This window comes from Parambassis ranga, chromosome 18 (genome assembly GCF_900634625.1).
Source record: "Parambassis ranga chromosome 18, fParRan2.1, whole genome shotgun sequence".
NCBI classification, from domain to species: domain Eukaryota; kingdom Metazoa; phylum Chordata; class Actinopteri; family Ambassidae; genus Parambassis; species Parambassis ranga.
Genome location: NC_041038.1, coordinates 10,671,340 through 10,696,058, shown reverse-complemented (window position 1 = coordinate 10,696,058; position 24,719 = coordinate 10,671,340). Strand labels below are relative to the sequence as shown.

Sequence of the window (24,719 nt, the reverse complement as noted above, 5' to 3'; positions counted from 1 at the left end):
GAAGTCACATGTCAGAGTTTGTTTGTTCGTTTTGCTCCACCAATCAGTGACTGTCACATTTCCGTGAAAGACAAAGTCTGCTCAGCCCTCTGACGTCTGATCTCCCTGAAGAACCAGAACAACCTGCAAACTGCATTATCTTTCAGAAGAGGCACAGCCTCACAGCACAGCACAAAATGGGGAAGATTTATCAGGTCGTGGTTAACGGGCTGAGGGGGGAGAAGATCATGATCGACCTGTGCAACACCGAGGAGCAGATGAAGGCCATGACGGTGCGGCAGCTGAAGGAAAAGATCAAGCAGAAGCTCCCCGAGAGTGCAGGTAAAGACACAGAGAGGACCATGTGACATTATAGCTGCTGTTTATAGGACGGCGGATTATTTGTTTTCTTGCATTCAGACCTCACCTGGCAACAAGGAATTCTATTTTTTGATTTGTCGATAGCTTCCCCGTAAATCGAACACTGACCTGTTTGATTGTTTGGCAACTTAGAAATCAAAAATGAAAGTAGCTATCACATAAGAATGACTCATTTGTTTGTAATAAAAAAAGCTCATGGCTGAGAATGATGTATTTCAGAGTAATGGTTTTATATCTACAATATATTAATCCTTTAAATGTGACTGCATGCTTGTATTAGCAGCACTATGTAAAAATATTCATGTGTGTTTTTGTGCCTTCGTGTGTGTAGATGAGGAGTCTCTGAGGCTGATATTTGCAGACAAGAAACTGGATGATGACTCGGCCCTGTTGTCTACCTTCGGAGTCCAGCACATGTCCGTCATCCACCTGGTGCTGAAGGTCCCTGGAGGCCTGTGACCTGGACAGACTACCCACTGCCACCCACTGCCATCACCCCTGTTTCCTGTACTGCCTCTTGACTTTGTTTACATTGTGTTAAATTGAATGTTGACGTTGTTGCAATAAATAAAATGTTCTCTCACATGAGTCAGTTTTGATTGATTGTGCAGATATTAGCCAGCAGTTTATTAACTTTAATATTAATGATTGGTATATGACATATTTTTCCAAACGGAAAAAACCTAAATATAGACCTAAATATATTTTTAATGGAAGAACTGAACGAGATCTCGGATTCTGAGCAGTTCTACTGCCCCATGATCATCAAACTAAAACTGGGCATGTTCGTCTGACTCACGTCATAGAGTCTAACCTGTTCTATAGAGTTCTATAGAGTCTAACCTGTGAACTCTCGCGAGATTTGATAACACGTTCGTAGCCACCCTAGCTGCTAGTTTATCTCTGCTAGCTAAAGTGACGCATTTTAACAAAAGGAAATAAAAATACAATGTACAGGCCCAAATGGAACTTGAATTCCTACATTCAATGTTTGTTTTTCGAGAGACGTTTGGGAAAGTACGCATCTGCCGCTTTATGTTTTGTTTTTTGTTTTTTTTTTGTTTTGTTTTATTGTCACTTGTAGAGAAGATTGAAGCAAGGCGTCTGGACTTGTAGAGTTTTAACTCTACAAGTCCAGACGCCTTGCTTCAATCTTCTCTACGTATGATGACCTGGATGACTGAGAATCTTCATCAACATTTATTGTCACTTGAATTATTTCCGACACACCTTGAACGCAGCATACTCGTGATGACGGAAGTAAAAGTGAAAGTTTAGACTTCAGTGCGTTGGTTACGTTTTCACCAAAAACCTGCAGGAATGTCTTAAAAGTAAGGACAACACACCTGAAGGTAGGTCCACGTTTGTTTTTCTGCGTCTTTTATCAAATAAAATTGAATTGATTGGTTGATTGATTGATTGATTGATGACCTGGCCACTCTTTTGCTGCAGTCGGCGGCACGGAAGTGGATCATCACCAGCAGGGTCTAAACATGAATTTCTTGGGAAATGGTGTACAGTATGTGTACAAAAGCCTCTTTGCAAATCCTGGTAAGATTCAGGAAACATTCACTGTGTTTCCATCAGTCTCTCATATCTTATCATGACAGAGTGAAAACAAACTTCAGGCACAGTGCTCAGAGTTCTTTATCAAGAGTTTATTTTGGGTCATTCCTTTAGACCAGGGGTCGGCAACCTGCGGCTCCGGAGCCGCATGAGGCTCTTTCATCCCTCTGTTGTGGCTCCCAGGCAGCGAGCTCATTTTTGGAGGAAAATAATAATAATGTGAATAAATAATGGCCGTTTAATTTAAATGTATTTTATTTTATTCATTTGGTTTTTTCAAAGTAATAGTTGTTTCTTTGGAGATTGAGATGCTCTCGTGACATTAAAATAAAACTTTTAATATTTTGTAAAAATATGCGTCACGGTCGCGTGCACTGAAAGAAATGACTTGTAAGATTTACTTAAAAAAATTTCTGTAACAATTTGCACGAATATTTTTTAAGTAAATTTTAATGCTGCAATAATAAGTAAGACTTACTTTGTAGATTTAAGTACAGTTTACTCAATACTGGTAAGTTTAGAACCTACTTTTGTGAATATATTAAGTAAATGTTACTTAAATGCATTTAAGTTGATATGTTATTTTTATTTAAAAAATTAAGTAAAGAGTATTATTTATTTAATTAATGTGATTAAAACATTAAGTAAATTTTACCTTTTAGTTATGAAAGAACTAAGTAGAATTTATTTCTTTCTCCCTATTTTATTAATTATTTACAACAAATTCTACTCACTGTAATTAAAAAATGATGCAGGAATTTGATAAATGTAAATGACAAATCACAACACACAAACACGGCCAAATACCTTTTTTTTTTTATTGGAACTTTTGTGTTGAACAATTTGATCTAAGCATCCATAATTGTAACAGTGGCCACAGTGGCATGACTTATATCAATTTATAAAACATTTACCCACTGATTTAGACCGGTCATAGAAAAAGGACAATGGTACTGGAGGCTGCTGATGTTTCAGTTTCCTTGTAATAACATAAAGTTACCAAAAATAAGAAATTGTCACTGGTTTTGACCTCAGCATAAAATATGAAATGGTGTGTATGACATGAGACATATCTGATTGACAACAGTAACAATACATAAGTCTATTAGTACCTTGCTTTTCTGCAAGACTTCAAATGTGTAGGGGAGTGGTTGAGTGTAGTCAAACTTAAGTGCTTAAATAAGTCCCAATGAGGAGCACACATGCCACTACATCCCTGCCTTCAAGAAGGATGGAGCCTTCCACTGGATCCTCTGCTTCCACTTCATGGTACATGAAGATCTTCAGGATGTGTTCCATGTCTTCCACCCAGCAGCCCACCTGCATACAATGTACAACACAAATTAAAATGCATACATTTAAAAATAGAACTTATTGTTCTTCAGACAGGAACCATCCATGCATCATTAAATAAAGATTAGATCACACTAAACAAAACAAAATTATTTTCCAATCAGCTGGGCCTATACAAATAGAACATCTTGATACACAACATCATTGGAGGGTGTGTGGAACAAGGATGCAGATCTCTTGCACATTACAAAAGATACGTGTGGAAAAATGTTAATACAGCTATTACAAAGATTTAGGGAAAAGTTGCAAACAACTGGACAGTGATGAGATTAGAAGATTTCTATTTACCGTAACTAAGATTGTACTTGCAAAATAAAACACCATTTGACAATCATGCCTGACAGTTTGGGAACATTAAACACTTTACTTACCAGGCAATCTTTAAAAAGTTCCTCTTCTTTTACACCAAGGTACAGTCTGAGGTCCCAGAGAGCAGAGTCATGTCTCATCTCAATCCTCTGGGGCTGTGAACAGATGTTTGTGTCAATATTAAACCATAATTTATATGCCATGAACTGTCAAATGTGAAGAGAAGAGCATACATTTGCAAAGACCAGTAAGACCACTGCAGACACCAGAAACCAGTCAGCCTGTCCCAAGTCTGTCCCAAGACCTCAGCTGTCCACTGCCTGGGCTTGTGTTAGAAAAGACATCACCCTGTGAATGAACAAACACCACATGTGTTGACACAAACACAGATTACAGATTAAAGTAGTTCTGTCAATAATTACAAGTTTAAAAATAAATTAATCATTTTTAATACTATTTATAAGACCAAATTCCTTTATTTCAAACAGTGCAAAAGGCTTAATACTGAAAACAATATGACTACAGCTATTGTTGCAAACGTGCCTTAACGTACATGTAGAACAGCTAAACAGTAACAGACCCAGGGCCAAGTGATGCCTCTTGCTTGCAAAGTGTGCGTCTGTACAGCTGCTCCAGTGAGGCTTGGGGAGGCTGCAGGCTAGCGGCTAGCTTGTGCTAACATTCAAGTGATACTTCATCACGTCAACAGAGCTGGTGCGCATGGGGTGGGGTGGGGGGGCGACACGTTATTGTCAAAGGCAATAACTGACGGTAGTAGTTTTTTAACACGTTCGCTCCTTCGTTTTAATCTGCAGTACTAATCTTCATACTTCTCCCTGACATGTTTTACTGTGCAGTCTCAGTGTGGACGGGGCTAGTCAGACCTTGGGAGCCTCCCAGTGACCGCACATAACGTCCACAACACGGCCTGTACCACACTCGCTGTCGCAGCGGTGCGATGTGGCTCGGTTGCCACACATTAAAAAGAAATATTAAGGACTCACCGTGTGCACCTAGCTAGTTGTCAAACTAGGCTGCATATGTTTTAAACTCATGAGAACTGTCGCTGCCAAAATGCCTCTGGTTGATCTGACCAGATTATTTTGCACAATAAGCACAGTACATACGTATTCTACAGTCACAACTGTAAAACAGAAATACTTACATTGAACATGAGTATATCCAGCCGCGCAGCTCCTCCACCACAACCATTGTGTGTGTCCGTTACAATGTCGTTCAACTGAGCATGCTCCGATTCAAACTGCTACCTACACTTCTGGATTAAACATTACTCAATACTTATAGTATATGTGCAGTGAATACAAATTAGTTAAATACTATGCTCAAATACATAATAAAACTTACTCTTTTCATACAGTTCGATTGTTACATGATAAAAATGAGTATATATTTATGTTTTTAATTAAGAAATTCTAGTATTCTCTTGATTTTAATATTATTAAGTAGAAAATGTTACAGGTAATTTAGTAAATTTTAGAGTCCGTTTTTTCAGTGTGCTGTACGCAGCACCTGGGACACTGGACAAACTCGTGTTCGACAGCCTACATGGAATGACATTCCTGACACTTAAATGAACATGGAAACGTTTGCGTTTGGAGTCCTGTCGATTTTTGGATCCTCATACTTGTGGAGCTGGTGTTTTCCATCATGAACTACATTAAAAGTAAACATCGCTCCAGCCTCACAGATGAGCGCTCGCAGTCCTTCGCGACGTCTTACAGCCCTGAAATGGGCACGATACGCTGTGCAGTGAAGTTCAAGAGCAGAAATCACATTAACGAGGTGAAAGAAATAATTAAACACATATTTTTATATCGGACCCTGAACTAAAGTGTTTTATATTCAGGTTGACTACTGTAGCCTGCGGCATGGAGGAAATGACAGCGCACTGAAATCAAAATAACATATAAACTGGCATTTTTTGTTCAGATAAATATTATATCTATCTATATTAGGCCTATATATAGATTAATATTACCTTTAATTTAGTGGTCAAATAGGTGTAGATTAGTAGTGAGGGGTTTGTGGCTCCGAGTGTGCTTTATTCAGTGGGAAACCGGCCCAAATGGCTCTTTTAATGCTGAAGGTTGCCGACCCCTGCACTAGACCATTTAAATGCAGATTGTCCTTCCATATGTGCAGAGGATTCTCAATCCCAGAGGTCCCAAATCCAGACGTCCAACAATGAATCTGGATCACCCCAAAGGGGGAATATAACTTTGTTAATCCCTGTGGGGAAATTGAGTTGTAGTAGCAGCATTTTAAAAGGATAAATACAATAAACACAGCAAAAACTCTTATATGCATGATATATATAAAATATAATGACAGAAACCATACAAATTAACACACTTAATACTGGAACAATTTAAAAGCATGCTTGTAATTTGTTATAATGTGTCACTGAGTGTAGAGTAATGATAGATCAGTAAACATATATTATTATCAGCCCCCCCCTCAGCAGGACCACAGTACCACGGCTTGAAGAACCAAGGAGCAACATGTTACCTGAACAGTGTGCTGCAGGTCCTGTTCATGACCAAAGACTTCAGAGAAGCTGTGAAAAGGTTCGATGTGCAGATTTATGCATGTTAATGTGCTTCATTAAAGCTATAGGTTTACAATGTAATGCAACTCTTACTGAACCTCTGTTTAGATACAGATCTGAAAGTCCTGGAAACAAAGAAGAACACATCGATGGGCTTCTTTCAGCCATGTTTGAGGTGTTAGAGAGAGAAACAGCAGAGACAAATGATATAACAAGGACACTGGGCATCGAGAGAGGTGCAGTATGAACATCCACATCTTAATGGATAATGATGAGTAAAAACCTTTTGACTGTTAAAATGTTTGACTTGTTTTTTATCTCCCCACACAGTTTATGAACAGCAGGATGCTGCTGAGTACTTTCAGAGGATTTTACAACTGACCAGTCATGAAGCTTCACGGGTGAGAACAAAATAAATAAGTCTGATTAAACGCAGCACTCGTTCACTCGTGTCTGTAATGTTTGTGTTTTTAGATCTTCCATGGAATGATGTCTCACAGGACCAGCTGTCATGAATGTGACAAAGAGGCTGATGTAGACGGACCATTTTGGTACCTTCCTCTGGCACTGATGGACTCTTCCAGTGACGTCTACAGTGTGGTAAGAAACTGACAGACTGTCAGAGTGAACAGCATGTGACCAAAAGGAAATGGACACTCCTGATCTGTTTTAAAAGTTGGGAGTGTGAAAGCTGCAGTCTACTAGACCTGCAGCTGATGATTGATTTCTTCCCTAATCGATTGACTGATTAATTGATCCATCAAACTTTCAGGAGGACGGCATTGAGCAGTTTTTCAGGGCCTCTGAGTTCAGAGGAGAAAACCAGATGTACTGTGATGGCTGTGATGACAAAGTGGATGCTTCCACTGTGAGTGTTAACACTTCATAACACACACACACACACACACACACACACACACACACACACACAGAGTCACTGCTACTCCTTTCTTCTTCAGAAATATGTAATAAAACATCATCCAGATGTTCTGATGCTGCTGTTGAAGAGGTTTGACATCAGCTACCGCCACATGTCATATGTCAAGATCAACTGTGCTGTAAATGTTCCCCTGATCCTACAGATACCAGAGGTACAGACACGCACAGTACATGTTGTGACTGGAGCAGAAATCCTGGTTCTGATGTCTGTCTTGTTTTCTTTGCTGATCAGGGTCAGACATATGAACTGTATGCAGTTGTGGACCATGCTGGTGGTCTCACATCTGGGCATTATAATGCAATGATCAAATCTGAGGATGATGCCAGGTGGTACTGGTTTGATGATACCTCTGTCCGAGTGGTAAGACCTGCAACCCCTAGTGAACAGGTTTGTGTTTCTGTAGTATTACCATCATGTTTCATCTTTCCTCTTTACAGCTTAATAACCAGCCATTCCAGCATGGAACCACACAGCTGTAAGTTTGTCTTTTTTTACGTCTCATGTTTTTATTTCTTTTTAAAAAAAAAAAAAATTAATTAGTTAGATCTACAGGAACATTCCAGATATGTACACAAAAATCCTCTGTATGAAGCATCAGTACATTTTGGGTTTTTACTTTCTTTTTTCTTTTTAGATCCAACTTGGCTTATCTTCTGTTTTACAGAAAGCAGAAAAGTAGGAACATTTTTATTGTGCTAACTGATAGTTAAATGAATCATCTGGATTCATTTCAAACTCTTTTTCTGATTGATCCTGCAGGTACCCCACAGGACCATGACACCATGGAAGTGTGCACCAATGAGGGTGTCCCAGTCACTCACAATAATAACAATTATCAGAGTCAGGATGCTGAAAATGGTGGAGAGAGAGAAGAGGATGTGGAGAGAGAAGACATGGCAGAAGGATCCATCACTAGTAGTATTGGATTCCAGATATCACTCGTTCCCTGCCGTGAGGACATCAGGGAGCAGGGATCAGTCGGTCATCAGGACTCTGAAGATCCTCAAGATGCTAATGACAGCATTAAACAAGAGAGGGATACTGAAACAGACCATACGGAAGATGAGCAGAGAAAAGATGATGAAGATAACATGGAAGGACAGATTAGAAGTGGAGAAGGAAAACCTGTCCGTGAATCCATAGATCGGACTAAACCAAAGGAGGATCAAAGCCATAAAGAAAAAAGGGAGGACAATAAAGAGCAGATAATCAGTGCCACACCGACAGAACATGAAGATGTTAACATGCAGAACCAAGTCAGCGATCAGGAGAATGATGGAGATACAGAAAAAAGTCAACGGGGACCAGATTCAGAGAGCCAGAGAGTTAGCACTGTTCAAGAGGCGGAAGAGGGGAATATTCCAACCACAGCTACCAAAGGAGAACAAAGTGAAACTGATGATGGAGATGTTAACATGCAGAACCAAGTCAGCGATCAGGAGAATGGAGATGCAGAAAAAAGTCAACGGGGACCAGATTCAGAGAGCCAGAGAGTTAGCACTGTTCAAGAGGCGGAACAGGGGAATTCTCCAACCACAGCTGCGAAGAAAGAACAAAGTCAAACTGATGATGGAGATGTTAACATGCAGAACCAAGTCAGCGATCAGGAGAATGGAGATGCAGAAAAAAGTCAACGGGGACCAGATTCAGAGAGCCAGAGAGTTAGCACTGTTCAAGAGGTGGAAGAGGGGAATTCTCCAACCACAGCTGCGAAAGGAGAACAAAGTCAAACTGATGATGGAGATGTTAACATGCAGAACCAAGTCAGCGATCAGGAGAATGGAGATGCAGAAAAAAGTCAACGGGGACCAGATTCAGAGAGCCAGAGAGTTAGCACTGTTCAAGAGGCGGAACAGGGGAATTCTCCAACCACAGCTGCCAAAGGAGAACAAAGTCAAACTGATGATGGAGATGTTAACATGCAGAACCAAGTCAGCGATCAGGAGAATGAAGGAGATACAGAAAAAATTCAACGGGGACCAGATTCAGAGAGCCAGAGAGTTAGCACTGTTCAAAAGGTGGAAGAGGGGAATTCTCCAACCACAGCTACCAAAGGAGAACAAAGTCAAATTGATGATGGAGATGTTAACATGCAGAACCAAGTCAGCAATCAGGAGAATGGAGATGCAGAAAAAAGTCAACGGGGACCAGATTCAGAGAGCCAGAGAGTTAGCACTGTTCAAGAGGCGGAAGAGGGGAATTCTCCAACCACAGCTACCAAAGGAGAACAAAGTCAAATTGATGATGGAGATGTTAACATGCAGAACCAAGTCAGCAATCAGGAGAATGGAGATGCAGAAAAAAGTCAACGGGGACCAGATTCAGAGAGCCAGAGAGTTAGCACTGTTCAAGAGGCGGAAGAGGGGAATTCTCCAACCACAGCTACCAAAGGAGAACAAAGTGAAACTGATGATGGAGATGTTAACATGCAGAACCAAGTCAGCGATCAGGAGAATGGAGATGCAGAAAAAAGTAAACGGGGACCAGATTCAGAGAGCCAGAGAGTTAGCACTGTTCAAGAGGCGGAACAGGGGAATTCTCCAACCATAGCTGCGAAAGGAGAACAAAGTCAAACTGATGATGGAGATGTTAACATGCAGAACCAAGTCAGCGATCAGGAGAATGGAGATGCAGAAAAAAGTCAACGGGGACCAGATTCAGAGAGCCAGAGAGTTAGCACTGTTCAAGAGGCGGAACAGGGGAATTCTCCAACCACAGCTACCAATGGAGAACAAAGTCAAACTGATGATGGAGATGCTAACATGCAGAACCAAGTCAGCGATCGAGAGAATGGAGATGCAGAAAAAAGTCAACGGGGACCAGATTCAGAGAGCCAGAGAGTTAGCACTGTTCAAGAGGCGGAACAGGGGAATTCTCCAACCACAGCTGCCAAAGGAGAACAAAGTCAAACTGATGATGGAGATGTTAACATGCAGAACCAAGTCAGCGATCAGGAGAATGGAGATGCAGAAAAAAGTCAACGGGGACCAGATTCAGAGAGCCAGAGAGTTAGCACTGTTCAAAAGGCAGAAGAGGGGAATTCTCCAACCACAGCTACCAAAGGAGAACAAAGTCAAACTGATGATGGAGATGTTAACATGCAGAACCAAGTCAGCAATCAGGAGAATGGAGATGCAGAAAAAAGTCAACGGGGACCAGATTCAGAGAGCCAGAGAGTTAGCACTGTTCAAGAGGCGGAACAGGGGAATTCTCCAACCACAGCTACCAAAGGAGAACAAAGTCAAACTGATGATGGAGATGTTAACATGCAGACCCAAGTCAGCGATCAGGAGAATGAAGGAGATACAGAAAAACGTCAACGGGGACCAGATTCAGAGAGCCAGAGAGTTAGCACTGTTCAAGAGGCGGAACAGGGGAACTCTCCAACCACAGCTGCGAAAGGAGAACAAAGTCAAACTGATGATGGAGATGTTAACATGCAGAACCAAGTCAGCGATCAGGAGAATGGAGATGCAGAAAAAAGTCAACGGGGACCAGATTCAGAGAGCCAGAGAGTTAGCACTGTTCAAGAGGCGGAACAGGGGAATTCTCCAACCACAGCTACCAACGGAGAACAAAGTCAAACTGATGATGGAGATGCTAACATGCAGAACCAAGTCAGCGATCGAGAGAATGGAGATGCAGAAAAAAGTCAACGGGGACCAGATTCAGAGAGCCAGAGAGTTAGCACTGTTCAAGAGGCGGAACAGGGGAATTCTCCAACCACAGCTGCCAAAGGAGAACAAAGTCAAACTGATGATGGAGATGTTAACATGCAGAACCAAGTCAGCGATCAGGAGAATGGAGATGCAGAAAAAAGTCAACGGGGACCAGATTCAGAGAGCCAGAGAGTTAGCACTGTTCAAAAGGCAGAAGAGGGGAATTCTCCAACCACAGCTACCAAAGGAGAACAAAGTCAAACTGATGATGGAGATGTTAACATGCAGAACCAAGTCAGCAATCAGGAGAATGGAGATGCAGAAAAAAGTCAACGGGGACCAGATTCAGAGAGCCAGAGAGTTAGCACTGTTCAAGAGGCGGAACAGGGGAATTCTCCAACCACAGCTACCAAAGGAGAACAAAGTCAAACTGATGATGGAGATGTTAACATGCAGACCCAAGTCAGCGATCAGGAGAATGAAGGAGATACAGAAAAACGTCAACGGGGACCAGATTCAGAGAGCCAGAGAGTTAGCACTGTTCAAGAGGCGGAACAGGGGAACTCTCCAACCACAGCTACCAAAGGAGAACAAAGTCAAACTGATGATGGAGATGTTAACATGCAGAACCAAGTCAGCAATCAGGAGAATGGAGATGCAGAAAAAAGTCAACGGGGACCAGATTCAGAGAGCCAGAGAGTTAGCACTGTTCAAGAGGCGGAACAGGGGAATTCTCCAACCACAGCTACCAAAGGAGAACAAAGTCAAACTGATGATGGAGATGTTAACATGCAGACCCAAGTCAGCGATCAGGAGAATGATGGAGATACAGAAAATACTCAACGGGGACCAGATTCAGAGAGCCAGAGAGTTAGCACTGTTCAAGAGGCGGAACAGGGGAATTCTCCAACCACAGCTGCCAAAGGAGAACAAAGTCAAACTGATGATGGAGATGTTAACATGCAGACCCAAGTCAGCGATCAGGAGAATGGAGATGCAGAAAAAAGTCAACGGGGACCAGATTCAGAGAGCCAGAGAGTTAGCACTGGTGAAAAGGCAGGAGACGGGAATTCTAAAGCAAAAGATAAAAAAGGAAAACAACATTCAACGCAATCAGGAGTGAGTGGTGAAAGCAGCATCAAGACGATAGAAACAAAGACTTTACAGAAAGCCTCTGGGGGCAGCAGTGAGAGAGGAGCTGAGGATAATGAAGGAAACTTCCATGAGTCACAGGGAACCAGCAGAATCACAACAAATACACAACAGGAAAGAAAGAGATGTCATTCAGATGCAGTCACCATAGAGGAGCATTCTGTTGTTGAACTAGAGGGTGTTGAAACAAGTCAAGCTATTAAAAAAATGCGAAAGTGTTTGTCGGCGGAAGCAACACGTAAATGAACAGGAGAAAACTGTTGGATGCTTTGCTTATATTTTCAAATGCCTGAAGCCTAACAAGAGGGGGAAGAAAAAAATGTTAGAAACTGTATTATAGTTTGGCCTGCATTCTTTTTGTAATTTTATTTTAATACGTTAAACACAATGTACACAGAGCATACATAGAACAGACATAGCAAGACAACAAATAGGTCAGTCGTCAGTCAGGTGAGAAATTAACATTCAGGATTCACCTATAGTACAGTGTAGCAGAAGGTCATTCACGGGTTACATATAACAGCATTTTCCCCTTTTTCTTCCAATAACAAAAAAAAACTCTGCAACTCTTTTAAGTGACCTTCAGTCTCATAGAGGTCATCCACTGTATATAACTTATAAACAGGCCATAAATGTGTATAAGTATTAAAAGAATAATAAGTAAGGAGTACAGTACAAACAGAAAATAAATGATTAAAGGTTTAAATAATGTGTCCATTTCCTCCAGTATTTTTTGTGTTTTTCTGCAGCACCCCTCAGGGAAAGGGTCATCCTTTCCATAATAAACATTTCCAGCACTACCTCCCTCCATTCCACCACCGTTAGAGGTTCCTCCCTCAACCACCTCCTGGTTATAGATTTTTTACTGCTCACTAGACACAATTGCAGGGAGCAGAGCAGTTTTAAAAAGCAAAAGTCTTTATTTTGTGCAAGGAGGGCAAGTTCCAAAGTGCAAAACACAAAATCACACTTGATGTGGTAAAACACAGAAAAGCAAAAACTAGGATACTTAGTGAGGATTCTAGGCAGGGTTCAAAAACAAAGCAAGACAAAGTAACCCGGAGGATCGCGAGGTCAAGGCTGGCATAAGCGTCCCCTGAGACACACAAACTCCTTGGACGACGAGACGAACTAGAAGAGAGTGCAGGGAAGACTGTAGCTGTGTCCCAATTCAGGGTCTGCATCCTTCGGAGGACGCAGCCTACGCGGTCTCAGGAGGCCGCGTCCTCCTGAGGATCCTCCGGAGGATCCTCCACCGTTGGTAAATGGGACGGTCTGGCCTTCAAATCACTTCCTGATTGTGGCGCGACGTCATAAATTTTGCCCCGGGAAAAACAAAAGCAGCGACAGCGACACAACACGGACTACACAACAAGCGGGACAACAGTGTGGATTTAGACATTTGGAATTTTTTAATATATTTATTTGTTGTTGGAGGAAGGGGAGAGGCGGCTCCAGCGGCAGCAAAACCTGTGACGGCTCATTTTCTTCAGGCTGGGAGAGCGCAGTGGGGAGGTGACGGTAAGCTGCTGTTTAACCATATTATTGATCATAATTAATATACCAGTTACTGAGCAAACGCTAGATATATAACCAGTAGATAGACAAATATGATTAAATGTAATTTATATTTGATTCAATCGTAAGACTTGATACAGGGTCTGTATTAAACCACTGCTTTAATGTGTCATTAAGCATCAGGTCTGTCACTGCACCAAAGAATTACTGCTGGGTGGAGGAGAGTGGGGCTCCCTGCAGGACCAGCTGTCTGTCCTGGAGGAGGTGTACTGACCATCATCACCTCTGGAGGGTGAGGATACATATTTTATAGCTTTTCATATTTTAAGCTGCTTTGGAAGCCGCTCTGTTGAAGTTATTATTTTTATTTTTGCCCTTTTTAAAAACATCTTTAGTAACATGGCAGCCGCCGATCGTCAGCTCTGCAAACCCTGATGGACGATGTGGTGGACAGAGGAGACAGACACCCCCCTCCCCCAGATGATGTCCCACTCACAGCCAGAGGACTCCAAGGTCTTCACCGTGGCATCATCCAGTCCAGCAGCACCAAGGACTCCTGCTCAGCCAAACATTTATATATATGTTCTTTGTGAATAGTATTTTCTGCTGATCTTTATAAATAATAAACTGCACATTTTCATAATGCCCACTGGTAAATAGTTCAAATGTTCAAACTGTGTCTTTGTAAATATTGTACATAACACAACACACACACAATAAATGATTTACTGTGGCCACTGAGAAGTTGTTCAAAAGTTTACTTCAATTATAAATAGGTAATGAAACACATGATGTAACAAGGTGAGAAGAGTTTAAGAACACAGAGACAAGAACGATTTAATATACAATTTAATAAGTAACATTTAAATAACAGAACATAAAATCACTGCTGTCCACCATCCTCTGTATGAGCTGAGGTCTGTCCGTTCTTTCTCTGCTCTCTCTCTCTCTCTCTCCCTCTCTCTCTCTCTCTCTCTCTCTCTCTCTCCCTCCCCCCCCTCTCCCTCTCTCTCTCTCTCTCTCTCTCTCTCTCCAGCCTCATCTCCTCCGTTATCAGTTGTCAGGTTTTCTTCTGTTTCTCTCTGCTCCTCCTTCAACAAAATGACAACAGGCAGAATGACCGTTTGATATAATAACGATAATATTGCTCCTCACGTGAACTATACTTTATACTATACTACAGTAAACAACAAGAAACAACATTCAATCAAAGCGTTTAGTTTACAGCGCCTCGTATCAACAGGACGTCATGTTTGTAAATATAAAACTCATTTTTTTAATGCCGCTGTCACTACTAGCATTTTAAAACTCTCGAACTACTGCTCTTTACTTACATTTAAATGTGAATTCGGCACTCCTGCCGCTGCCGCTCGCTTGGTCCGTCATTGTACTATTGGACAAAAAGTAGGCCCGCAAAGCATTGTGGGATATTTAAGGCCACGAAGGATGGTAGCGATGCGTCCTCCAAATTCAGGCAAAAGGAGGACGCATTTGGAGGACGCATTTGAAGGACCCTTCGACTTTTGGCGAATTGGGACAGCCTTCGCGCAGCTTTGTGACGTAAGCGGCCTTAAAATGCGCACTCCGAAGGATGCAGACCCTGAATTGGGACACAGCTAAAGACTAAATACACAAGGGCCAGGGAAGACAACGAGACACAGGTGAAACACATGAGGGCAGGGCCAGACACAGGAAGTAAAACACAAGACAATACACAGGGAGGACAGGACTACCAAAGTAAAACAGGAAACACAAGACAAGACTAGACAACTAAACACAAACCCAGGGAAACAAAACACCAGGACTACGGGAAAATAACAATAACTAAACACAGATCAAACTAAAAACCCAAAACAAGGAAAACAAAACCATAAATACACCAGGTCGTGACAGTATGTGTCCCATTTTTAAAGTCCTGTTGGCAGATTACCTAGGTACATGGTGCTAAAATTGAAAGTGAGCGTTAGTCCGATTATTGATCTAATTTCTGTCATCACCTCTGCCCAGAACAAGACTACAGCAGGGCACTCCCAAAAATGTGAAAATGACCAGCTGACACATTATCACATTTTCTCCAACATTGACCCTGTTCAGGGCATTTGGTTCTTTGTCCTTTCAATTTGGGTTTACAATACGATATTTTTCCAGGCAAACTCCCTCCAAAGATCCAAATTAGTGGTGATAGATTGTGTGGTACAAATATTTAACCAGTCCTCCCTGGTAAGTTTTACATTAGCTTCCCTTTGCCATCTAGATTTAATGTAGGTTGTGGAGAGACCTCTCTCCAGCTGCTGCCTACATTCTTAAACATGACTGCATCATCTTGTTAGTTTTGTAGCTAGCTCTAACTAACAACAAAAAACAGTGACTAGTACAATACATCCTTTAATGACTGCACTTTTCAATGAGTGAGCTAGCTTGGCTTTATTTTAACAGGATTATTTGCTTACTGTAATACTGCGTATTGGCTCCTGTTTTCAGGATTTGGGTGACTTTAGTTTTAATTTTGGTAGCTGGTAACACAAAATGCATAACTTCCTGTTTGTCACAAGTATTTCAGTGTAAGAAGCAGCAAAATGAAATGTTTGTTTTAGAACATCACTCTAACATAATCAATCAAAGGAAAATAAATTAATATTTGTAGTGCAATCACTCATATTTGTGTTAAATTGTAAGGACACTTATTGCAAGAGCAAATAAATGTCAATTTTATGTCATTTTATGTAGGTCACATGGTGGGACAGCTGAAGAAATGTGTCTGCTGACAGAAACAGGTGGAGCTCTAAGGCTGCTCTACGACGTCGCTGATGAAAACATGAAAACTGGTTTTCCTTCATTTCCCAGCTAAAAACAGTTTCAGTAAAAAAAAAAAACAGTCTGTTTGTTTTGAAGATTCAAAGTTGGCAGGACTCACTTTTGTCCAATCCACACACACATAATGCCAACTCATTCACAATAATGTGTTCCTTTGTCCTGTTTGTGCATTATGCGTTTTGGCTTACACGTTATGTGTTGTTATCTTGAGTATTCCTTTACAGCATGTAATCATGTTGGTCCCTCAGGATCCATCACCAAGATATTACACGTTACTGGAACCTTTTTTTTTTTGTAATGTCAGACATTTCTGACACACCCTGAATGCAGCATTCGTGTTGGTGTTCTGTGGTGACAGAAGTGAAAGAGAAAGTTTAGCTCGCTGAACTACAGACACCACAGCTGAAGGTAGGTACATATTTGTTTTTCTTTTTACTTGTGTCTTTTTTAAAATAAAAATGATTGATTGATGAACTTTCCACTCTTTTGCTGCAGTCGGTGGCACAGAAGTGGATCATCACCAGCAGGGTCTAAACATGAGTCTCTTGGGAAATGGTGTACAGTATGTGTACAGCAGCCTCTTTGCAAATCCTGGTAAGATTCAGGAAACATTCACTGTGTTTCCTTCAGTCTATCCTATCATGACAGAGTGAAAACAAATTTCAGGCACAGTGCTCAGAGTTCTTTATCAAGAGTTTATATTGGGTCAGTCCTTTAGACTATTTTATTAGTTTGGTTGCCCAGTGGTTGCCCAGCAACCAAACTCTTGTTATTCTATTCTTTATTATTATTATTATTATTTATTTATTATTATTATTCTGTACATTTTTTGGCTCAGCATATCTTCAGAATGCATGGGCCGATTCAAACCATTCAAACATCAAAAGATTCAGCTCATTCAGGACAAACCGTCAATAATAATTGCAAATATTCAAATGGCCGGGGACTTTTGAGGTCTTCTCTTCTGTTACCATGGTGACAGACTGATGCTACTTTCAGCTCCATCTTCAAATGGCGGCTCACAGGTTCAGGTTGCCATGGATGCATGGTTGCTCATGTATGCATGGTTGTCATGCATCCAAAATCTCCTCTGAGTAGACTGCTCAGCAGGTTGCCATGGATGCATGACAGAGTTAGTTTTTTGGTAAAAACAAACTTGTTAAATGCTTGTTCTTCCACCTTTGGAGAGGATTCTCAAACCATATCCATTTAGTGAATCTAGAAGGAGGGCCAAAAGAGCAATGTTAGGACATTAATTAGTGCTTTATTGGTATAACTCAAAGGCTGTAAAACCCCTCACTACACATTTTATACAATTTTCGCAGACAGGCATTAACATTCTCACACTCTTGTTTAAACACTATCAGAGTTCAAACCTGAACTGAGGCCGCGAAAGGTGAACCAGGTTATAGCGAGGCACCACTGTATATTAAAAACCATAAAACGAACTTTAATAAATTAAAATCTTTTTTAAATGATTTTCTTTGAAATCAGTATACAAACATTATTATAAATCTCTCAGCAGGACCACAGTACCACGGCTTGAAGAACCAAGGAGCAACAGATTACCTGAACAGTGTGCTGCAGGTCCTGTTCATGACCAAAGACTTCAGAGAAGCTGTGAAAAGGTTCGATGTGCAGATTTATGCATGTTAATGTGCTTCATTAAAGCTATAGGTTTACAATGTAATGCAACTCTTACTGAACCTCTGTTTAGATACAGATCTGAAAGTCCTGGAAATGAAGAAGAACACATGGATGGGCTTCTTTCAGCCATGTTTGAGGTGTTAGAGAGAGAAACAGCGCAGACAAATGATATAACAACAACACTGGGCATCGAGAGAGGTGCAGTATGAACATCCACATCTTAATGGATAATGATAAGTAAAAACCTTTTGACTGTTAAAATGTTTGACTTGTTTTTTTTATCTCCCCACACAGTTTATGAACAGCAGGATGCTGCTGAGTACTTTCAGAGGATTTTACAACTGACCAGTCATGAAGCTTCACGGGTGAGAACAAAATAAATAAATAAATAAGTCGGATTAAAAGCAGCACTTGTTCACTCGTGTCTGTATATTTGTGTTTTAAGATCTTCCATGGAATGATGTCTCACAGGACCAGCTGTCATGAATGTGACAAAGAGGCTGATGTAGACGGACCATTTTGGTACCTTCCTCTGGCACTGATGGACTCTTCCAGTGACGTCTACAGTGTGGTAAGAAACTAGAGAAGACCTGCAGCTGATGATTGTTTTCTTCCCTGATTGATTGACTGATTAATTGATCCATCAAACTTTCAGGAGGACGGCATTGAGCAGTTTTTCAGGACCTCAGAGTTCAGAGGAGAAAACCAGATGTACTGTGACCTCTGTGATGACAAAGTGGATGCTTCCACTGTGAGTGTTAACACTTCATAACACACACACACACACACACACACACACACACACACAGTCACTGCCGATCCTTTCTTCTTCAGAAATATGTAATAAAACATCATCCAGATGTTCTGATGCTGCTGTTGAAGAGGTTTGACTTCAGCTACCGCCACATGTCATATGTCAAGATCAACTGTGCTGTGAATGTTCCCCTGATGCTACAGATACCAGAGGTACAGACACACACACAGTACATGTTATGGCTGGAGCAGAAATCCTGGTTCTGATGTCTGTCTTGTTTTCTTTGCTGATCAGGGTCAGACATATGAACTGTATGCAGTTGTGGACCATGCTGGTGATCTCAGATCTGGACATTATAATGCAACGATCAAGTCTGAGGATGATGGCAGGTGGTACTGGTTTGATGATACCTCTGTCCGAGTGGTAAGAGTTGGGACCCCTAGTGAAGAGGTTTGTGTTTTGGTGGTATTACCAGATTCATCATGTTTCATTTTATTTCCTCCTTACAGCTTTATAATCAGCCATTCCAGTATGGAAACACAGAGCAGTAAGTTTTTATTTTTTCCTTACATCTCATGAAAATGGTTTTTAATCCATTCCTCATGTTTTTTTTTCTTCTAGATCCCAGATGGCTTATCTTCTCTTTTACAGAAAGAAGAAAAGTAAGAACATTTTTTTGTTGTCCTTACTGATAGGGAAATTTGAATATATTTTAAACCTCCCTTTGACTGATCCTGCAGGCACCATGGACCATGTCGTCATGGAGGTCTGTCTGACTTCATCCTGCAGTGATGATGTCAGGCAGAGGGGATCAGATGGTCATCAGGACTCTGTTGCTAACAGGAGCATCATAATGAGTGAGGATGCAAACATGCAGGGCAATGATGGAAACCATGAAGAAAGTGTCACAGCTGGTGTAAATGTAGGACGAGAAGTAGCCGGTGAAATGAATCATACCCAGAGCAGAGATCAGGAGAATGAAGGAGATACAAAACAAAATCAAAGGAGAGCAGGTTCAGAAAGACCAGGAAGACCAACAGAGAGCCAGAGCACTGATGAGGAGGCAGGACAGGAGACTTCTCAAACCACAGCTACCGAAGGAGAACAAGGTTCCAAGCAGAAAGAACTTAAAGTCCAAGTATTTGAGGATACATATTTGATAACTCCTTGTGATAAAATAGAACTCATTCAAACAGAGATTATCGAAACAAAGACTTTAAAGTTAACCCTTCAAGGCAGCAGTGACAGAGAGGTAGGTGGTAATGAAGCAAGTGACAACAGTACCTGCTCAGATCCTAAACAATTCACCACAAATTCACAAGAGGAAAGTGAGACAGCTCACTCAAATGCAGACAGATTTTACAGCGAGGCTGTAAGTAGCTGCTATGAAAAAGAGGAGCAAACAAAAGAAGAGACTCCAACAGAAGCAACGCAGGAAAAAAAATCATAAAGCTGCAAAGCAATTTTTTTTGTGGAAAAGACGGAAGAGTGTTCAGAGGAGGAAAAAAATCGGACCAAAAAACGCACAGTGTATGCCGGCTTTAGGTTAGTGTTGTTAAGGTTTGGTTGACTTTCACTGCTTCCCTGGTTATTTTAGTATATGTGTATCTTTCTCAGTGTGTTTTGGTTGTTTCCTGTTTTACCTTGAAGTCTTTGAAAGCCCTGCTTTGGGATTGCCTTCCTGCCCTGACGTGTTTCACCTGTGTCTTGTTACCTTGTGTGTTTGTTTTGTGGGCTGCCTGTGTTTTATCATCATGTTGGTTTCAGTTCAGTTTTTGACTCCTTGGTTTGTACTTTACTTTTTTTGTTTACATTTTTGGGTTAACTGTGAATTCATTTTATTTTGTTGTTTTGCATGTTTGTAAATTCTACATTATGTGAATTTTTTGGTGCTGTGACACAATGACACCTCCTCTGTGTGTGCTCTCTTAAAGGTAGGGTAGGAGATTTCATTCTGATGCACTTTTTGTTAAATTAGTGTAACTTCTCTTTACAATCCGATGGCAACCGATTAGTTCGGCAGTTTCGCATTAAAACGAAGAATATGAATCATCTGTGGAAGCTATAAAATGCTAAAAACATCAGCCAATCCTCCGGGCTGACTCTCACTGAGTTTTCAAAATCTCCGACCCTACCTTTAATGCACTTAATATGTACAAAAATAAGGTCCTCATGTATATTTTTAGTGGCTTGCTATTCGTGGATGTGGCAGCCGAAGACAACTGAAATATGTGAGGCTCTTCTGCTGCCTGCATGATGTGTGTCTGATGTGAATTGTTGTAAACAGGTTGTGTGTCGGCCATTAAACAAAAGGCACTGAAGAAAAGAATGATGATGGATGGTTGACTGTAACTTTCCCCACCACCACTTTAAAACACTGCATAAGTGTTTTAAACTGCTGCATGCTGCGTGAGCTGAAAGGCCGCCTGTGAACACTGACTCTCCGGAATGCCCCGAGTTTACCCTTTAACTTTTTATCTCTTTCGGTTTCAGCCGCTTCAAGAGAAATCATGTGACTTCACTCATGATATTGTAGGTTTATCGTTTCATCTGGTATGATTGCTCCCTTTGGCACATAGAGTGGAAATCACCTGATCTGCCCAGACAGGTGTGTCTGACCGTGTTACCTCCCCGTCCTTTGAGTTTCTACACAAACACTGTCATCATATTTAGAGCCGTGCTGAGCGAGACAAACAGGATGATGAGGTGAAGCAACAAAAGCTCTCTCAGACACATTTTATCATCAAGCAGAGCAACATATTTAATATTAGCATAGTAAATATTATACAGTAGATTCAATGACACAGTGATTATTAATGGAAGCTACAGGTAAAAATACCTGCTTTCTATTTTCTGTTGTTTTTTCACTCAACAGCCTCATGAAATGATGCAAAACGACATCATGTAGTGTTAGTGAAGCTACAGGCTAAAGCTAAAGCTTAGCTCGTTTGACGTTGTTTCGTCTTCCACACAGGTATAGACGTCTGTCTGGGGGCCACACCGCTGGCACACACGTTATATAGATTATCACATTTAGTAGCGAGCTTCAGACACACAAAACAGAACTTAACTGTGCACCGGGGACACACAATAGTCTTACAGTGTTTTCTGCTGTGCTCCAGCAGAGCTCCACAGGTGGGGCAGGCTCTGACGGAGGGACACCCTCTGACCTCTGACACATGGTCAAAGGTCATCTCAGGACAGGCTGCCAGTGTTCTCAGCGCCGGGTTGTAGCAGCCGTCGTTGTCACAGCGGTCCGAGCGACGCTGTGGACCCTTCCATTCCCTCAGACACTGCCAGCAGAACTCAAAGGTCCGTCCTCTCTTCGCCGTGCACGTTTTGCAGCGGACTCTCAGATTGGATTTGTTTTTTCTCTGAACAGAGGACATGCAGCCAGGACACTGTGAGGAGGGAGATGATGGAAGAGAATAATTTTTAGAACCATGCAGAGAGCAACATTTGAAGTAACGGCTACATTTCAGTAAGGCACCTACTGTTTGGACGCCAAAGTTTTCCTTGTAAGAATTGTAGGCCAGACTTCTTTTGAACTGCTTCTTTTCTTTAGGGGTCAGCAGGGCCATTTTACACACCTCCTCAAAAGGCCACACGGCATCACAGCCAGGCTGGGCGCACACGAATCTGCTTTTACCCTGTATCGAAACAAAAACAACAACAACGAAAATCTAATTATTCACTAGAATTACAGGTCTGAACAAGAGATTGATCAGAAACGTACATTCACTTGGTTTGAATCTTGATTTTTGGCTTAATCATATAATTATATCCATGTTTTAGGGCTGCTTCACAAAATATTGTCCTGTATTCATGTTTAGAAATGTCATTTGGACAGCAGACAGAGTGATTACATGGAGTTTCAATGGTGTAAAGCTGGAGGTACTCCAATATAAACCAGGAAACGGATGCATGTGACCCCTCCTGTTAACACAATATTCAAAGACTATCAGGATACTAATGTGTGTTATAATAATTTACCTTAATTTTATCTTAGTTTTATCTTATTTCATGTTGATTATTATATGTTGTTTGTATGCACCAATCACAAAGGCAAATTCCTAGTAATGTGAATCCCCTTCACTTACATGGCAATAAACACGATTCTGATTCTGATTCTGATTCTGATAAGAGCTCTGTCAAAGCCTGATCAGTCCTGTCGTCATGTTTTTAATTATGTGTAAATTAAATATGCAAATATGGATCATTTATTGGTTATTATTACCACGTGTATTCTACATGATGAATGTTTTAGTTCTGTAAGGTACATTATGTGACTAAATGTACAGTTTGTTATGTGTTACTATAACTGAACAACACAAATTACTGCACATTTACAGTATGATACTGTGTAATCAACAAACATGATCCTCTGAGCAGTTTCCCCCTCACCCTCTGACCTCTCCTCTACTCTCCTTAGTCTGGCTCATACTGGGTAATATCGTCTCATAATCTGTGTTAACTGTCTTCCTCGTAGTTCTGTGCCTCACTCTCGCTCTCTCTCTTTGCAGGTCTCAAGACCTGCATACTGACCTGCAGTCCGGCCCCTGATCTCTCCTGTGCTCATCGACTTCACTAGCCCCTGCTGCTCATATATATATATATAGATATCCATTACAATATAATCACTGTTTCATCTTGCTGTCATGTTTGCTCTGTACTGTATCATGTTTGTATCATGTTTGCTCCTCTCTCTCTCTCTCTCTCTCTCCCTCATCCTCTCTGACTAGCAGCAGGACTGGTTCCCCCTTAAGCTGACGGGTCCTGCTCAAGTTTTCTTCCTCTTAGAGGGAGTTTTTCCTTGCCACAGGGGTTCCAGTGAAGCGCTTTGAGACAATTTCTGATTGTAATATGCGCTATATAAATAAAACTGAATTGAATTGAATTGTAATATAGCAATTTTTACAAGCAGTTTTTTTTCTCCCAGAATGCATTGCAGTTTTAGGGTGTAGAAGCCTACCTGGAACAACAACACCTGACACCAGCTGGTGAGAGATGCTGGAGTCACGGCGTGACCACAGGACATCTGAGCTCTTTGAGATGCAAAACCTTCACAAAAAACTGAACAAAATCATTTTAGATCAGCTGTCAGTCAGAATCCATGTATACGCTTAACATTTAAAAAGACAGCTTACAGTCCAAGTGGTCCTGTTCTTCTACAAATGTCAGCGTGGCGTCTTGCGGGTCATAACACTTCTCTGGTTGTGTGGTCTGTGTTCGGCTCATCTTTGGCTGCTTTGCTGCCCGCATCGCTGCACAAACGGGAAGAAACACGGTCAGAACGTTTTTAAAACACGCAGCTCCGTTCCGTCATAATCAATAACAATCACAGACTACAGTGAATCGGGCACGCCGTGCGCGCTCCCGCTATAAAATCAGACATATAGGTCTCGTGTCCTCACCTGCGCCGTGGATCTGTGAGCGTGGACAGCGAGGATCTGTCTCTGACAGCGGCTCGTGGGAATATTCAAAGGTGTCCCCACGCGCTCCAGCTGTTTACAAAAAAGGGCGTATTACGGCATGACGTCAGCTGAAAAGGCGGAAGCAGCAGCCTACAAATATGCACAGACGCTGAATTTAGCACAGGATTTAAAGACTTTTTGGTGGATAAATATTAAACATGTTGTGCTTTATTTAATTGCATTTTTTTTAATTCATAGCCTTTTCTGTTTTTGTTAATACCACATTCTGCAGGAAACATCATTTTTATTTACATATTTGTCTTCCTTTCAGTTACAAGAAGTCACATGAGCGCTCTGCAGCCTTTGTTATACAGGTTAGTTTGTCTTATTTATTTATCTTGACTGCCCAGGTTTATTGTTTTGTTGTGTGTCAGCTGGGCGGTTGTTGATAGGACTGTGCCAACACTGGAAAGTACCTGATCACACTGACAGGCTGGCTTTGCATTGAGACATGTTCGAAGATCCAGGATTTTCCAGGAGGACTGACTTGATAGTTTCATAGTTGCTGTTGGTTACAAAATACACACTGATGCTGGTGTGTTAGGTAGTTTCCAGCTTTCATTTCAGTGACAACAATAAGGAGATGTCTTCCTAAGCCTTAGCT

At 41.3% G+C, this 24,719-nt stretch overlaps 4 protein-coding genes and 2 long non-coding RNA genes across 10 annotated transcripts; 3 read left to right on the top strand and 3 right to left on the bottom strand.

The window, feature by feature from the left end:
• Nucleotides 1-46: 46 nt before the first annotated feature.
• Nucleotides 47-948, top strand: LOC114450866 (polyubiquitin 9). The gene is made up of 2 exons (XM_028429288.1): nucleotides 47-321; nucleotides 692-948. Exons 1-2 carry the CDS (start codon nucleotides 177-179, stop codon nucleotides 817-819), a joined length of 273 nt encoding a protein of 90 aa, XP_028285089.1. The 5' UTR covers nucleotides 47-176; the 3' UTR covers nucleotides 820-948.
• Nucleotides 949-1,617: 669 nt separating this feature from the next.
• On the top strand, nucleotides 1,618-13,117 carry LOC114450685 (zinc finger CCCH domain-containing protein 13-like). 4 transcript variants are annotated; one of them, XM_028428963.1, is made up of 12 exons: nucleotides 1,618-1,712; nucleotides 1,813-1,911; nucleotides 6,074-6,176; nucleotides 6,266-6,393; nucleotides 6,488-6,558; nucleotides 6,632-6,757; nucleotides 6,930-7,025; nucleotides 7,117-7,248; nucleotides 7,329-7,457; nucleotides 7,535-7,572; nucleotides 7,732-7,772; nucleotides 7,857-13,117. In XM_028428963.1, exons 2-12 carry the CDS (start codon nucleotides 1,854-1,856, stop codon nucleotides 12,152-12,154), a joined length of 5,220 nt encoding a protein of 1,739 aa, XP_028284764.1. In that variant the 5' UTR covers nucleotides 1,618-1,712; nucleotides 1,813-1,853; the 3' UTR covers nucleotides 12,155-13,117. The 4 variants fall into 4 exon arrangements, with proteins under 4 accessions (XP_028284764.1, XP_028284763.1, XP_028284765.1 ...); XM_028428962.1 differs by having other exon boundaries at nucleotides 6,059-6,176; XM_028428964.1 differs by lacking the exons at nucleotides 1,618-1,712; nucleotides 1,813-1,911; nucleotides 6,074-6,176; ... (3 more) ...; nucleotides 6,930-7,025; nucleotides 7,732-7,772 and having other exon boundaries at nucleotides 7,128-7,248.
• On the bottom strand, nucleotides 2,764-21,433 carry LOC114450690 (uncharacterized). The gene is made up of 3 exons (XR_003672128.1): nucleotides 21,374-21,433; nucleotides 20,213-20,217; nucleotides 2,764-2,774 (listed from the first exon to the last, which is right to left on the bottom strand). It is a non-coding gene; the product is annotated as an uncharacterized LOC114450690 (long non-coding RNA).
• Nucleotides 3,167-3,870, bottom strand: LOC114450689 (uncharacterized). Its single transcript, XR_003672127.1, has 3 exons — nucleotides 3,822-3,870; nucleotides 3,651-3,743; nucleotides 3,167-3,246 (listed from the first exon to the last, which is right to left on the bottom strand). It is a non-coding gene; the product is annotated as an uncharacterized LOC114450689 (long non-coding RNA).
• Nucleotides 16,607-20,365, top strand: LOC114450686 (ubiquitin carboxyl-terminal hydrolase 47-like). 2 transcript variants are annotated; one of them, XM_028428968.1, is made up of 12 exons: nucleotides 16,607-16,648; nucleotides 16,736-16,834; nucleotides 17,766-17,868; nucleotides 17,958-18,085; nucleotides 18,182-18,252; nucleotides 18,333-18,458; nucleotides 18,543-18,638; nucleotides 18,722-18,853; nucleotides 18,936-19,064; nucleotides 19,151-19,188; nucleotides 19,263-19,303; nucleotides 19,382-20,365. In XM_028428968.1, exons 2-12 carry the CDS (start codon nucleotides 16,777-16,779, stop codon nucleotides 20,089-20,091), a joined length of 1,632 nt encoding a protein of 543 aa, XP_028284769.1. In that variant the 5' UTR covers nucleotides 16,607-16,648; nucleotides 16,736-16,776; the 3' UTR covers nucleotides 20,092-20,365. The 2 variants fall into 2 exon arrangements, with proteins under 2 accessions (XP_028284769.1, XP_028284768.1); XM_028428967.1 differs by having other exon boundaries at nucleotides 17,763-17,868.
• Nucleotides 21,434-24,615, bottom strand: LOC114451221 (probable E3 ubiquitin-protein ligase ARI8). The gene is made up of 6 exons (XM_028429800.1): nucleotides 24,603-24,615; nucleotides 24,056-24,145; nucleotides 23,789-23,905; nucleotides 23,614-23,714; nucleotides 22,136-22,291; nucleotides 21,434-22,042 (listed from the first exon to the last, which is right to left on the bottom strand). The coding sequence occupies exons 1-6, from the start codon at nucleotides 24,613-24,615 to the stop codon at nucleotides 21,581-21,583; spliced, it is 939 nt and encodes a 312-aa protein (XP_028285601.1). The 3' UTR covers nucleotides 21,434-21,580.
• Between the last annotated feature and the right edge of the window lie 104 nt (nucleotides 24,616-24,719).